The sequence below is a fragment of the Cheilinus undulatus genome, linkage group 2 (assembly GCF_018320785.1).
Source record: "Cheilinus undulatus linkage group 2, ASM1832078v1, whole genome shotgun sequence".
Taxonomy (NCBI): Eukaryota; Metazoa; Chordata; class Actinopteri; order Labriformes; family Labridae; genus Cheilinus; species Cheilinus undulatus.
In genome coordinates, this window is record NC_054866.1 from 28,826,384 (window position 1) to 28,841,884 (window position 15,501).

General features: G+C 37.9%; 1 protein-coding gene, 1 long non-coding RNA gene and 2 other non-coding genes across 4 annotated transcripts; 3 read left to right on the forward strand and 1 right to left on the reverse strand.

The window, feature by feature from the left end:
- Positions 1-1,644: 1,644 nt before the first annotated feature.
- LOC121523903 lies at positions 1,645-4,059 on the forward strand. Its single transcript, XR_005993075.1, has 3 exons — positions 1,645-3,401; positions 3,489-3,572; positions 3,977-4,059. It is a non-coding gene; the product is annotated as an uncharacterized LOC121523903 (long non-coding RNA).
- LOC121523885 (phosphorylase b kinase gamma catalytic chain, skeletal muscle/heart isoform-like) lies at positions 3,589-15,339 on the reverse strand. Its single transcript, XM_041808950.1, has 10 exons — positions 15,008-15,339; positions 12,496-12,648; positions 10,584-10,762; positions 10,381-10,435; positions 10,235-10,300; positions 9,985-10,148; positions 7,611-7,701; positions 7,341-7,494; positions 7,031-7,156; positions 3,589-6,551 (listed from the first exon to the last, which is right to left on the reverse strand). Exons 2-10 carry the CDS (start codon positions 12,576-12,578, stop codon positions 6,285-6,287), a joined length of 1,185 nt encoding a protein of 394 aa, XP_041664884.1. The 5' UTR covers positions 12,579-12,648; positions 15,008-15,339; the 3' UTR covers positions 3,589-6,284.
- LOC121527487 lies at positions 3,732-3,872 on the forward strand. Its single transcript, XR_005993413.1, has one exon. It is a non-coding gene; the product is annotated as a small nucleolar RNA SNORA15 (small nucleolar RNA).
- LOC121527492 lies at positions 4,120-4,252 on the forward strand. Its single transcript, XR_005993414.1, has one exon. It is a non-coding gene; the product is annotated as a small nucleolar RNA SNORA15 (small nucleolar RNA).
- Positions 15,340-15,501: the final 162 nt, after the last annotated feature.

Consider the following 15,501-nt stretch of genomic DNA (forward strand, 5'->3'; position numbering starts at 1 on the left):
CATCCTTAAAATTACTGTATAGATAAATGCTTTACTATAGGCTAATTAAAGCTCTGATGCATGGTGTCGATTCTGGAATTAGTGAAGGCTTTAAGTCAACCATGGGTTTCTGACTGGGGTGCAGGCTCTTGCTAGACGAGTTGGTACAAAACCGCCTATAAGGGGGATAAACGGGGGGGCCCCTGCGGCCCAGCCAAACGGGCTGCCCATGGAGGACAGGAAATCAAGGTACAGTGTATAGTTCGTCTTTGAAAACCAGATTTTATGTGAGGCCTGAGTAATAATTAGATTTTTGAAATACATTTATGCTGTAGTAGAATTTAACCTTTTCAAAATATATACCCCTGCAAAAACTGCAAAAATAGGTTAAGAAAAGCAAATTATGCAATAATGGGCCAGAAAAATGTGAAAGACAGTTAGAAATTGGTAAAAATAGGCTATAAGTGACAAAAATGGGTTGAGAGAGAGGCAAAAATGGGTGGGAAATTGTGTAAAGTGGTCATAAAGTGGAAAAATTAGCTTAAAAAGGGTTGAGGAAGAGAAATAATGGGCAAATGGGCTAGAAAATGATAAAAAAAAAAAAAAAAACAGCTAAAAATTGGCAAATGAGGGTTATCAAAAGCATAAATTGGATAAAAGCTGCCATAATGGGATGAAAAAGAAAAAAGGGGCAAAAACAGAAAGGAGTTAAAATTGTCAAATATTAGTTAAAAGATGCAAAATGGATTGAGAAAGGCAAAAGATAGCAAAAGTAGGAAGAAAGGTGGTGAAATGTTGTTAAAGCGTGGCAAAATTGGTTGAACGTGGCAAAAGTTGGTTATGAAGAGGCAAAATTGTTTGGGGAAGAAGTGTGTCAACCACAGGTGTGACAGTGATGAAAAGGGGTTATTGAAGGGCATGAATAAATATCTGGAACATCAGAACCCAATAATAGCTTGACACACGTTTCAGCTCAAACATAAAGTAACTGGCACTAGCATCAGTGCTACTGATCCTACACACATGCATTGATACCATCAATAAAAACTACTTCTGGCCCATTCACTGTTTTTAAGGGCCCAGCCAAATCAATGCACAGGCCTTGGCTGGTAAAATATGCTTACACATTACAGTTTAAGTTGGTGCATATCCTAACCACACAATTTTAGGAATTTAGAAAAGTGTGTGCTATATTGACCAATGTGATGGCATGAGGGAAAATAACATTTCTACCACTATAAAGTCTTTTTGATTAGAAAGTGGATGTTGGAGGATCTCCATGACTTTACCGCCAGCAGAGGGAGGGGTGTGATTTTCAGCTTATCAAACCTAATAAACATTCAGGGTTGATGGTTTTCCACATTGTTTGGGGGATGGGTTTCTGTTTCCTTTGAGTTTAGTGTGACCTCTTTCAGCTTCTCTTTGTTTCAGCTGCTTTTAGCACAGTTTTAAATAAATCTGTTTTACTTCCTTTAGGGTTCATACTTGAAATAAGATGCAATGTGTTACAATGTGAGTTCATATATGTCTATAGTCTTTCCCAGTCTTCAGTATTCCAAAGTTAAATTTCAGTTTTCAGGCCTAATTTGAGAACTGGAAATCGTCTGTGTCCCACCAAAAATACCAACACAACCATAACACAAGGCTGAAATCTTAACCTTTTATTAATCATATTTTTGTTTCAAATACAGTGAATTTAAATGCAAATATTTGGCTTTCACAAACATTAACATTACTTGCAAAGTGTCTGTGGGTTCTGCAAAGAAGGTTATGTGATCGGCAGGGTTTGTTTGTTAGCAACATAACTCAAAAAAATTATGGACGGATTTTGATGAAATTTTCAGGAAATGTCAAAAATGGCATAAGGAAGAACTGATTAGATTTTGGGAGTGATCCGTATCACCGTCTGGATCCAGGAATTTTTTAAAAGGATTCTTTACTATTGGGAGATAGGGCTAATGGTTTTTTGAGCATATCTTTTGACTGAATGTCAGCCACTTGGGCAGTTTTCATGGTGTCAATCACTGAAAGAGGTATAGTCATTTTTGTTTATGTTTTGATGATGGACCGCAAGGACTTGTTCAGGCCAAGGATCAACACAGTGCAAATTTCTTGGAAACTTTTCCTCCCCAAATCTGCAAAAATTCCCTACATTTTCAAGAAATTGCCTGAAATTTCCATGAAAATTCAAAACCAAATTTTTGAAGTATCCCATGGAAAGTATTCCAAAATGTTTTCAATATTCCTCAGATGTGTAAGTGATACTTTACCATAAAGTCTAAACATTCAAATAAAACTCCATGTAAATTCCTGAAAATTTTCAAGCAAATACCCCAAAATTTCAAAGCAAATTCCCTGAGGTTTGCAAAAACATTCCCCAGTATGCAGTGAAAATGATGGAAAATTCCTCAGTCTTTCAAAAATAAAGAAATAATATGAAAAATCCTCAAAGTTTCCATTAAATTCTTGAACATTTCAAAGACCTTTCCCAAAGTTCCAAGTCAAACCCTACAAAAAACAAAAATACATTTCCCAATGTCCTCTAAAAAATTAAGCAAAAAAAAAATTCTAATAATAAAATAACAAATCCAAAATTTCCATCAAAATGCCTGAAATTTTTCAAATTCCCTAAAAAAATAAGAATTTCTCAATTTTCTATGGAAATGTAAAAAATCAAGGCAAACTTCCAACAAGACTTTCCCTAACATGCAAAGTGCCACCAAAATTTCCATGAAAAGTTCTGAAAAAATCCCAGGTAATTCTTCCGACATTTCAAGCAAATAATAATCTAAAGAACTCTAACAGCAGAGATTATTATTATGTTGCTGGGAGGCCAAATGTAATGTATTATATGCATGCAGGGTATTAGGACGTCAAGAGAAACAGTTGAAAGATGGAACAAATCTGCAACAAATCATTGGGGAACCACTTCAAAACCGCATTGCATATTAAATTACATCACCTGATATATGTATCAAATAAATAATTATACCCAGAATCCTTTTCAAAATGCTGTAGTTTTACAGTTCAAAGACCACAAGTGGGCGACAATGCACGCTGATCGGTTTCGTTTTATCAACACAAAAAAGGGACGAAGAAGAAGCCGAGATGAGGAAGTGTTGTAATGAGTGGAAACAGTGAAAATTCCGTTATTCCACACTCAGGTCGGCGGAGAGCAAGGTTGTATTATCATGTCGTCAAAAATCAAATCGGCCGTTCTCGGTCATGCAGCTCCAACAACCGGGGATGTAACTCACTACATGTAACTATTGCTATCTGTATTGCAACCAATGCATAATATCAGAGGTGTGTAACGGTTTTCTTTGATGTGGACGATGAAGGCATGTCGCTCACGTGGAGCTGCTTCACTTTGATGTGAAGGTCAAAAATTATCTGTTGTGTCCTCGAGGTTGTGGGAAGAGGTAATTACTCAGGTGTTTTAAAGAAATCTGTGTTATGCTCAACTCAATTCAAACATCTTTTTATTTTTTCCTCTAATTGTTGCACAGGATACATCACTGGAAAACTAGCCTGAACTGACCCATCATGGAGGAGCTGCCGTCCTGAGCCATTTGGGCCTCCACGTGGTCGAGGTAAGGACGAGGACACTCAAGCATACACTGTATTTATTGTCAGTCATCACAAAAACACTATGAAAAAGTTCCAAAGTCTTTGTATGTTTCGATTTTGAGTCAGTCGTGAATAGTTTTCATATTTAAATATATACATTGTCAGAAAAATAACATTTTAATGCATGGCAGAATTCTGTATTACTCATGAAGTGGTAAATGCAGTCAGACACCATGCTAAATTATTATTTTCACATTCTGACTCAACTACAGGATAAGAGCACCAGTGATGTGCCTCGTCCTTTAGTCAGAATGGAAACATGTGCTATCTTTGCATCTTATTCAGGCTTTAAAAGAATTGTGTAAAATTGACCATTTGAAATAATAATACAAGTGTTATTGCTTCTATTATGCATTTGTTGAAATAGGGATCTGTGATGTAACAGGCTCAGGCTGCAGGGTCAGTCATGCTGCTGATGGCATATCAGATCACTCCCAAAGTCTGAGGGATGGTATGTTTGTGCAAATTTTGTCAAATTATTAATCTTAATGACCAAAAATCAACACCATGGCATGGCAGAATTCTGTTCCAGCAAGTCTGTGGTGGATACAGTCAGACACCATGCAACATCCTTGTCTCATTTCTACTTAATGACTGGATGAGTGCCTCTGCCTCATCAAACTGTTTAGGAATGAGTACATTAATGCACTATAACTGCTGCTCACCACCACATGTTCTTTGTAGTAAGTCTGATTTCCCTTTTGTTTCATAAATACTGCAGGGTAACCAGTGAGAACTTCAAAAGCAGAATTGCAAGAAAGTGGTAAGAATGATAAAGGTCCGTATCATGTATTTGAAAAATACCATTATCTCTCCAATCTTGAGTTTGTAATGATGCTTGAAAAATGTCCCTCTCTTCTGTTAAATAAAGCACAACTTTGTTAAAAAAAATGTTGATTTTTTTTTTCACTACAATAAGCATAAAATTTTTGACACGGATGCATTAAGATAAAGTTAATTTATCGTAAATATAAAAATCAGAAAAATAGTTGATACTTTTTAAATGAGAAGACTTTGATTTTAAGTGAAATGGTTTAATAAATAAACCATGCCAAACATTTTAAAGTGCTATCATCTTTCAATAAGTAGGCCAGGAAAGTACATCCTACATCTTGATCAAAACACTACACTGTACACACAAATGTAAATCCATGCCATTCAAGTACACAGGTTCACGGTTTCATATTTCTGTTTGCTGTATTTTGAAAAATATGACAAATTTAGCTTTGGCTGCTAAGCAAAGCTGACAGATCTGAGAGAATGGATATTTGAAAAAGTACCATTATTTTACATCCAGGATCCATTATCTTGATTCTGATGACAATAGTTTCTAATTATCAGCTATTGATAAATATTTATGCAGTAACTAAAGAGTAGACACCATGTGTCTAAGTTCTTAAGTAAGGTATAAAGACTGCAGCATCAGTTGTGCCATTTGATTGCCAGACTATATTAAATCATTCCATTTGACTTGATACTGAACTTAGCACAAAAAGTAAGGAAATTTGTGTTTGGTAGATTATTTCTTTGTTGTAACAATGCATCTTGGCAATAAATCTTATATCATTAGAAAGCCTGTTTATTACCCTTTATAATAGTGTCATATTTGTAAGGAACATGCATTTGTGGGATGAGTCGCAGAGCTGGGTATGTGGGTTGGGCCCATGAAAGATTTACCAAATCTTTTCTGCCAGTGCCCAACAGCTTATTTTGCTGTTGCTATTGGCTCTTGTTTTGAGCTTCTGGTACCCCCCAAGTGCTCCAATCAGGTGCCTGGTTGGCACCTGATCCTGCTCCCACAGAGCGGGGTTTATCAGAGACTACATCCAGAATTTGGGAGTGGAGAGGATGGAATGGCCTGCCAGCAGTCCTGACCTCAGCCCCATTGAACACTTGTGGGATCAGCTTGGGTGTGCTGTTCGTGCCAGAGTGACCAACAAAGAATGGGATGTCATCCCACAGCGGTCCCTCCAATCCCACCAGCATGAGGAGGAGGTGCCAGGCTGTTGTGGCTGTGTATGGTTCTTCCACATGCTACTGAGGCTCCTGTTAAATGAATAAACTGTTAAATTGCCAATATGTCTTGTTTCTTCAAACTTCAATCATCCAATTCACCAAACACCAAACAAGAGTCGATGAAAGAATAAGCTGTTTGGCATTGGCAGAGAAGATTTGGTAAATTTTTCATGGGCCCAACCCACATATCCAGCTCTGCTACTCATCCCACTAATGCATGTTCCTTACAAATGTGACACCATTATGAAGGGTCATAAACAGGCTTTCCAGTGGTATAAGATTTATTGCCAAGAAGCATTGTTACAACAAAGAAATAATCTACCAAACACAAATTTCCTTACTTTTTGTGCCAAGTTTAGTTGATTTGCAGTCTAATATAGTCCCTAAAATACCATTATAGTTTTAAAGCTTAATTTGGCACAGAAAGCCTGTAGATAGTGGCATAAATGTTTAAGTCTTTTTAGCCACACTCCTCTCAGTTTTAGGGAAAACACTCCCAATGTAACATCCAGTGCTGTATTCCAACACAAACCCAAGATGCTTTAGAAAAAGACTCAATATAAGCTCTTCTTCTAGCAGTTGTCTATGTTGAACCAGTTCATTTGTTTCATAAAGTCCTCATGAAGCCGCAGCAGCTCCATCCTGAGAATAAGTGCTCTTTACCAGATGTGGTGCATCGGCTCGTCGGCCTCGGCAGCCATCGACAGCAGGATGGCTTTAGGAGTGTTTTCAAAAAGTGCTGCTCTGTTCTGAGTTTGTCCCTTCTTGACCCAGTGGCCATAGATCTTGAACGCACACGCATCAATGAGCTTTCGGATGGGCTTGACTGCGTATGGGTCGCTCTTGATCACCTCCTTGGTGACAGGTTTGGCTCGGCGATAGTTGCAGTAGATTCTCATTGTGGCAAGAACAGTCATGCAGATGACCTGAGGGAGGAAGTATGGGAAAAGATTACTGGTGTGACAGAATTAAGAGAATATTTAATGTGGTGATGAAAGGAAATACCATAGTAATGCTGTGGCCAGTTGAAGACCTTACAAGTGCTGTTTTCACTTCTTTTTTGCTCTGACTGACTTCTCTGGATTACAATGATTTACATGTTGATTTCCACTCTATTATTATGCCTGTTGCACTTGTTTTTATTTCAGCATGCAATACAATTAATCTTGTTTTACATTTTAAACTTTAAAGATATAAAACTGATATTTCACTAAAATGTATGGCTTAATCTGAACAAGACTTCTGCAAATTTCACATTGAGTGAGTTAACAGGAAAATAACGGATTTATACAATCCAATTAAATTTAAAAGGGTTAATCAATTACGACTCTCAAGGATTCTGTTCTAATGCTTGTATAATCAGGGATAAAGAATTATTTTCCCATAAAAAGATCTAGTAACTCACCTTGAAGCGCCTGTATGGACTGAACTGTCTCACTTCATCCACCACATACTGTGAGAAGAACGAGTGGTTGAGGACATCAGTGGCTGTGTATCGCTGCTTTGGGTCCACCACCAGCATCCGAGAGATCTGAGGAAATAAAACACTGATTTATTTTTTGTAATTACAACCTTGCTGCAGCTTCAGTTTTTTGGCAAGTATGTGTTTGATTTATAGGATTTAACTCTTTACTAATCCAGGTAGATGCAGATATCCTGTCTATGATCTTTTGATGTTTTACTCCAACAACCAAATCAAGAAAAATAAAGCCTACCAAATCTTTCACAGTGTCTGAGCGGTCCTCCCACTCTGGAGAGGAGAAGTCGTACTTCCCAGCCAGGATCATCCGCAGCATGAGCATCTGTTTCCTGTGCCAGAAAGGTGGAGAGCCTGCAAGCAGCGTGTACATGATCACTCCTGAGCTCCATCTGCACAAAGAAACCGAGACACAAAGGATCTTACTAGTGTTAACAATATCCATGCAGGTTTATAGGTATAACCTTTAAAATATTTAGATGAAACATATTTAATTTCTCACACTCACATATCCACAGCAGTGCCATATCCTTCATGCCCTGCATCCATGGAGCACTCGATGATCTCAGGAGCAAGGTAACCGGGAGTCCCAAACACCTCTGTATTATATATGTGACACACTGTCAGTACTCAATACTCTCACAGCTACAGATCATTACACAGTGTCTAATAACTTCTCAAGGGGAAACAAGCCAACAAGGCTCTGTGTTTAAATGTTAAGTGCTCTTTCATTTTACATATGAAAGGAAAGAGTACCAAGATTTGGAAAATACATACTTTAAGCTAAAAGAAAAGAAATGTGGAGCACTTTTTTTTGCTTTATAAGGGATTAAAGCATTGTGCTAAAAGAGCTTATGTTGTATAACATCTGACCATCAGTGAATTGTATCCTAATATGTATTGAATTTTTTTTTTATTTAAAGCTGGGATAAAATGTGCTGTGATAATAACAAAAATAAGAAAAAGCACGCCATGAATTCAAAATTAGGGCCTTTTTCACACAAAAATATATATTTTTAAGATAATTTAAAATGGATAACTAAAATATTATAAATAAAAATGCATGATATTAGGACAGATATTACGAAGGGCTATCTGGATCTGATTCTCCTTTGAAAACATACAAAGACAAGATACTATTTGTTCAAGCTGCAAATATATATATATATATATATATATATATATATACAGTGCTTAACAAATTTATTAGACCACCACCCAAAGTAAGGTTTATGCCACAGCTGCCCTAAATTAACAACGTTGGTAAAAATTGGTAAAACCAAAATCATTTTTTATGTTTCTGCAATGGTTAATACACCAATGTGTAGAAGCTCTTTAACCCAAATGATATTTTTAATACTAAAATATCGTTATTATTGTTATCCATGAATTTTCAAATTTACTGATTTACAAAAAAACTGAAAAAATAGTAAAGCACATTATTATTTCTTGATTAATATGTCAAATTCTACCTTTTTACTTGTGTTCCTGAACAGAAAAATGAGTTTTAGTGGTTGAATGTTATGCTTGATTAACTTCTGACTTCTCAGAGAAGTCCAGTGAGCCGACTCAAATTTGGGTATAAAAAGGTGAATTCAGTTTGAAATCCCTCATTCCTGTTCAAAATGGTAAAACATGGAGAGCTCACTAAAAATGAAAGAGTCCGCATTAAAGCACTTCATGATGCTGGATGGTCTCTGAGACAGGTGGTCTAATAAATTTGTTAAGCACTGTATACATATAGGGTTTGACTCTGGCCTGTGGCACTTTCCCACATGTCTCTCCCCAGCTCTCTCATCCCTGTTTCTGATACTGTCCACTGTCCTACTCTGTCAGTAAAGGCATTCAAAGCCCAAAAAAGAGATGTGTGGGTTACCCATGCTATAGGCACTGATACACCCCCACACCAGCCAAGATGCTGGCTTTTGAACTCCCCAACAATGTGGACTCCTCAGACTACAGCACCCTTTTTAACTTTATGTCAGTCCATCTCAGATGAGCTTGGGCCCAGAGGAGTCAGCAGCGTTTCTGTATGTTGATGATAACCGATTTTCGCTTTGCAGGGTAGTCTTAACTTACATTTGTGGATGCAGAGATGTACTCTGTCAAATGTTAAAGGTTTTCTGAAGTGGTTCTCAACCCACGCTGTAATATCCCTCACAGAATGATGACAGTTATTAATGCGGTGCTGCCTGAGAGGTCAAAGGTCACAGGCATTCAGTGTTGGTACCAGCTTGAACCTTAAATGTCTTGTATTAGTTCTGTATTCAACTGTTCATCTGGTTGAAAAGGATTAGCAAATCATGATATTCTGTTTACATTCACATTTTACACAATGTTCCATCTTTCTTAGAATTTTGAGTTTGTAAATGTTGAGAAGGTTCAAAAAAATCTGGCTTATCTATTATTCTGCTTACAGATAAAAATGAGAAAGAAAACATGATCTCCTTGACTGAGATAATCAAACACTTAACCCTCTTCAGCATTGGAACTAGAGTAGTTGCACAACCGATGTGTGACTAGAGCATCAATGAAACCACTGACCCAATGTGTATGTGCAAGCTATCATACTCATCACTTAATAACACACAACAGTATGAGATGATAATGTGTGTACATTCTGACTACACATTTGCTCTGCCAGTTCCCTCTGCTAATGGCCTGATGTTTTCTGAGAAGTCTATTTGAAAGGTCAATGCACTCCGAGTGTCTGCGACTGCAGCAAATAGATCAGAGTCTCTTATTGCATCTTAACCTTTCAGCAGAGAGGAGAGAGCATGTTGTGCAACCAGAGCCAGACCCTATGCTGACCACCAGCAGCAGCTGTAACTGCACTGTAGGTTGTAAACATAAAGACGTTCTTAGAGGAGGCTTTTACAGACCTTTGAGCTTCTGTTCTGATGAAATTTGTACAGCAAAGCCAAAGTCAGTGAGTTTGATGTTCATCTCATCGTCTAGGAGGATGTTCTCAGGCTTCAGGTCCCGGTGGACGATGTTCTGGCTGTGAAGAAACTGGACCACCTCCAGCAGTGCGCGCATGATCTTCCTAAAAACAAAAACACAGATAGTCAGGACTTTATCACATTTACCTTACAACAGATATTCTTAATATGAAATAACACACTCACTGACCTGGTTTCCTTCTCACTCAGAGTCACTTTCTCTGTGAGATAGTCGAAAAGTTCCCCCCTCTTCATCCTGGAGGAAAGCAATAAAACTAAAGTTGCATTTTTCACTTGAAATTAATGACATTGAGAAACTTAAGATTTGACACTTACAGATCAAAAACAAGGAAAAAAAAGGCGTTGGATTCATAGCAGTCTTTAAGCTGTACTGGAGAAGAGAGATCAATTTCAGGTAAATTCAGTTAACCAAACACTTCATTGACAAATCAAGGTGAAAGAAGCTGAGAATTCACTGAAGATCAACTTTTAATGAAGCTGCTGAAGCAACATTTGTCTTAAATCTTTGCGGTGCTTACTGATGTTGTCCTGTCCACACACTTTCTTCAGGATGTCTATCTCCTTCACTGTGGCCTCTCTGATCTCCTCAATCTCCTGTGGAGTCATCTTGTCTGATGGAGTGATGTCGATGATCTTCACAGCATATTCCTGAGATGTCCGCTTATCGACACAGCGCCGCACCACACTGCTCACTCCCCTGAGGAGGAGAAACACGGCACATCTGTTATCTACAGCTTTAGTGGGTTACTTATTTCCTCAGAGTTTTGTGTTTGCACAGCTAGATTCAAAGAAAACATGTTTGTGTGCGTCACGCAGGAGTTTCTACCACTATCTGAGAATTTCTGATCAATTTTATCAAGTGCTACTCTGATATATGCAGGCTAAAGCGAAAGGTCCAACTGTGGAATTAAATCTGTTTTGACACCGAACACAAAAACACCTTTTCCTCTGTTTGTGAGGCTGACCACACCATGTGCGGCGTACTACTTCAGATGGACACATTGTCCACATCCGGTGACCTAATGAATTGCATGTGAGAAAGGCAGTGGAGTTACATAACACTGACAGCGTGCCATCCAATCCTGGGCAGCTCTCAACACTAAACTTTTGTCCAAAATACGCTGGAGTTAATGAGCGTGGCCTCCTTGGACACTATGTGCTTATGCAACAGCTTTGCAATGTGACGCATGGAGGGGAATGACAATAAGATTGCCCACCCCCCCAGGGATTTCTAGGAAACTGTCCACTTTGATTAATATATACACCAGCAGAGAAAGTTCCTTAAACTGAAGCCGGTGTTGGAAGCATTTCAATGGTCTAAGTTGAATTATAGAGAATTCTGTTGTTTTAAAAAAAATGTAACTTTCTGCCCCAAATTTTTTAAATGCTGTGTTTATGAATCATACTTAAAAATTAAAGTTCTTTGTTAAGATGTTTGTCATAGAAATATCTGGCCTCTCCTATATTTTGTTCAGATAAAACAAAGTCTTTAAACTTCTGTTTTTTAAAGTCACAAAAAAAAGAATAATATGAGATGAAAAGTGTTCTATGGATACATTGTTTGGCAGACTTTGGTTTTAGCCTGAACTAGCCATTTTCCTCTGTTTGCTGTCTCTGCTACGCTAACTTCTAACTAGCTGTAATATATTTAAATCATAAAAGAATGGTATCAGTCTTCACATCATGCTTGGAGCAGCTGTGGAGATGTCAGTCAAAGTGATTAACTGAACACGGATGAATAATGAGTTATACAGTTGTCTGTTAATAGAAAACAGGATGATGTCCTGTGCACATGTGCTCTGGCATCGCTTCCAGCATGAATGCAGAAGTACACTTTTAAGTGCATTTCTCCCCCATTATTAGAAATTTATGAATGAAATCAAAACGTTGGTTTTCTGATTAGTAAATACGGCTTATGAGGTGCTGTTTTAATGAAAAAAGTCCTCAATTCAAAACAAGAAGTAATATTAGTGAATAATATTGAGAAATAGGCCACAGAGATGGGAGGCACTGAGCTATGCTGGTCCTAACTCGCTGGAAATGCAGAGTGTGGGTGTTTCTAAGTTAAGGAGGTGAGACAATTAAACTCACAGCTGATGGCAGCCTCCATCAAGACAGGCTCTGTTACAATTACAACATTAAGAATTTCTCTGTCTCTGTAAACTTTAGAGAATATTTTAAATAATCTAAGATCTCAGTTAAAAAATGTAAGAATGGTCACTTCTAAAATCAATATAGATACTTCAGTGCAAAAATTCTACATATTGGGTCTTTAATGTACTTTCCTTTAAATTTCATCTACCGAATCATTCTATTGTACAAAAATTAGATAAAACTTTATTAAACAAGCAATAAATGAAGGTTATAACGACTCCTTAGATTAGTATTGAGCAGTAAGGGCCCCCACAAAAGATCTTTTTATAAACATACCTTCCAAGAATCTCCTTTGGCTCATACTTGTCATAGAACTCCTGTGCACCCACCCAGTCAGGGATTTCCTCCTCTTTGGTCATGATGAATGTGACGCTGCTTCACCTCAGAGACTGCACTACTCGTCTCCCCTCACAGCTCACAACAGGATATCTGACAGAGACAGTTCACCTGTTAGTCTTTATGTCATACTGCTTAGCTATCATTGCTGCTGCATTAGAAGCAGAAAGATGATCTTATAGCACATGAAGCTGACTGAACTATTAAGCCAGTAATATGAGATGACAAATCATTTAGTTGACATAAGGTTAATCAGCAAATATTGTGATGTATGATGAAGTAATAATTAGGTGGACCTTTCTACAGTTTCTCCCCACATTTAAAAAAAATGTATTTTGAGCATCTAATGTTCTGCAGCTCTGCTGTATATTGTGTCACACACTGGAGTTCTTCTGTCATCAGCCACCACGTTTTGTGCTGGCAGCAGACACATCCTCTGTTTCAGAATGCTACTACTGTTGCTAGGTTATGAAAGTTGACTTCTGTTTCTCTTGGTAGTATCCATCATGTTGTTTATAAATAGCTCTATACGCTTGATATTTTCCTTTTTCCCAAGACAAAAATTAAAAGGACACATTTAACAAATGCACACATAGCATGTCCTGTTATTTACAGCAACTGTAGACTTGAAAAATGTAACCTCCAAAAAATGAGCCAGATCAGCATTTCCTTCACCTTTGCTGTTTACAATGCTGATATCAAAAGCCCGCCTTTTCTTGATTTTTTTATTGGCAAGTGAGAAGAGACATTGATGAGGACAGTGCAGTTCCAAAGATGAAGTGTTTTCAACTAAAGGTACTGTGTAAAACATTGGGCTGCATTGGTTTTGTATTGAGAACGAGCATTGCCAGAGCGAAACATGGTGGCTGCGAAAACAGACCCTAAATGCAGGCTCAGGCTACATGATGTTATTGGTCATTCTCAAAACTAAGTCAGACTACATGACTAAAATCTTGACCCATCATTGCTGACAGCCTGGCCACACAACAGGTATACTCCCGACAGACCATAATAGCTGTCTTCACCACTGTCTCTGCAATTGTGTGAATTCACAGGTGATCTGTTGGGGCAGGTCAAAGAGTGTCAGTCACTCTACAACAGGAGCACTCTTCATGACTGTAGCAGTCATTTGCTCAAAAAATTAAAAAACTACAAACAAGAAACAATTATGGATTGGATTATGGATAACAGTTATGGATGTATCAAGAGGAGGACAATATGGACCAGCTCTCCTTCAGACAAACTTAAGGTATGCATGTGATAACGTAAAGATAATAAAATGTACACATTTGTTCCCTGGAGGGATCTTGTAAATGACGATGCAAATATAAGGAGCAAATTCTCTTGTTCTTGTTGGTAGGCATCAGGTTTCATATTGCTGACGTCAGGTCAGGGTGAAAAAAACTAGACAACCATGTAAGAAAATTTCTGAAATAATGGTCTTGTCGAACCATGGGGTGTCTTGGATGAGTCATTAATTATGTCATACTGTAAGACCATTTGTCGTTCCTGATGCTCAAAATCGGGCCCAACTTTCAACAATGAGCTGGGATGCTGCAGTCAAATTAAAATCTGGCTGATCCGTCTGATCTGACCTTAAAATAATCATTAACATAATAAGAATCACAAAATTGAGGCTTTTACTAAGATAGGGCCTTCTGTTTGGTTTATTTTTTTTTATTATTTTCTTGGATTAGTTTACAGTAAGTGGCAGTCATTAATCAAAAGGGGGCACATTTATTAAGGGGGTGCCCTAAAGCCCTCCAAGACCCCCTTGGCCTATGGCCCTGTTCTCATATCAATAATAAATGTAATTTTGTGGGGGGTTTTTAAAGAAAACATTGTAAGAAATAAAATTTTTTTATTCCAGATTAGCCTGTAAAAATAGATCAAAAATTTAAAAATCATATGGAGTCTTTGTATGCAGCTGTATACTGTACAGTAACAAAAATGTTAGTGTAGTTAAAGTGTTTTCCTCTCCAATGTAATACAGAATAAGTTCTGAGGATTACAAATCAGTTAAGGGCATTAAACTTGTTCTTAAGTAAAATCGTATCTAGACTAAAAAGATGGCTGAAGGGCAGCAACATAAATATGGTTAAATTAATAAATGTACACGTTTAACCTTATTTGATTAATTTCAAATGATTCCAAGAATTAGACATAGCCTATTTGGGTTGAGTTATTCTGTATAATGAATAACAGCCTATCCATATCACTGAAAGCTTCAGTTTGCTAAATCACTGTTTAAACTTTGAATATTGAACATGATCCACTGTGTATGTGAATCCATTAGTTATAAAATGGTTTCACTCCCGAACATGTCATACCAGCCACAACGCAGCATTAGTTCTCGGTTTGTAAATGGGAGCCCCCCCTCTTCCTGTCACTATCTGACCTTCTCGCGTGCTCACGAACAAACATATTAAAAAAACAGTGCGTGGTCACTCACCGTGTCTCGTGCTGGTCAGGGCCTGAAACAAACGTTGTCCATGATGGATATTCAGCTTGTGATCACCGTGTAGAGACAAGAGGACTGACAGAGATCCAGTCAGACCAGAGTGCTGCAGCGCTTTAGAGGGGCCGCTGCCATTGCGAAGGGTGAGCTTTAATGTCAGATGCCAAAAATAAATTGTTGCCTCCACGGCAGCAGCACACTCTGAACGCGTGTCCACACAAAAACTGGATCCATGAAATGACACCCTGCAGCTGAATGGGACACTGAAAGAGACAGGCTGCCCTACATTAACCTCATTAGTTCACATGCAGTTATCGTTCCTGTAAATTTCATTGAAGCTGGAGTGCGACAGGTGCTGTCCCTCTGTGGAGTCTCTCTGAAGGTGCTAGATTCTAATGAGAGCCACTGCAGGTAAAAATAGAAATGTTTCTTGGAGAGAACAGTAATGACAGTCTGTCTGGGATGAAAATAAATCATCACACCTTACA

Coding starts and splice junctions, on each gene's coding strand:
- LOC121523885 (XM_041808950.1), bottom strand. CDS start 12,578: ATGACCAAAGAGGAGGAAATCCCTGACTGGGTGGGTGCACAGGAGTTC. Junction 7,702..9,984: donor ATCAGAACAGAAGCTCAAAG/GTCTGTAAAAGC, acceptor TATATAATACAG/AGGTGTTTGGGACTCCCGGT. Junction 7,157..7,340: donor CAGACACTGTGAAAGATTTG/GTAGGCTTTATT, acceptor TTATTTCCTCAG/ATCTCTCGGATGCTGGTGGT.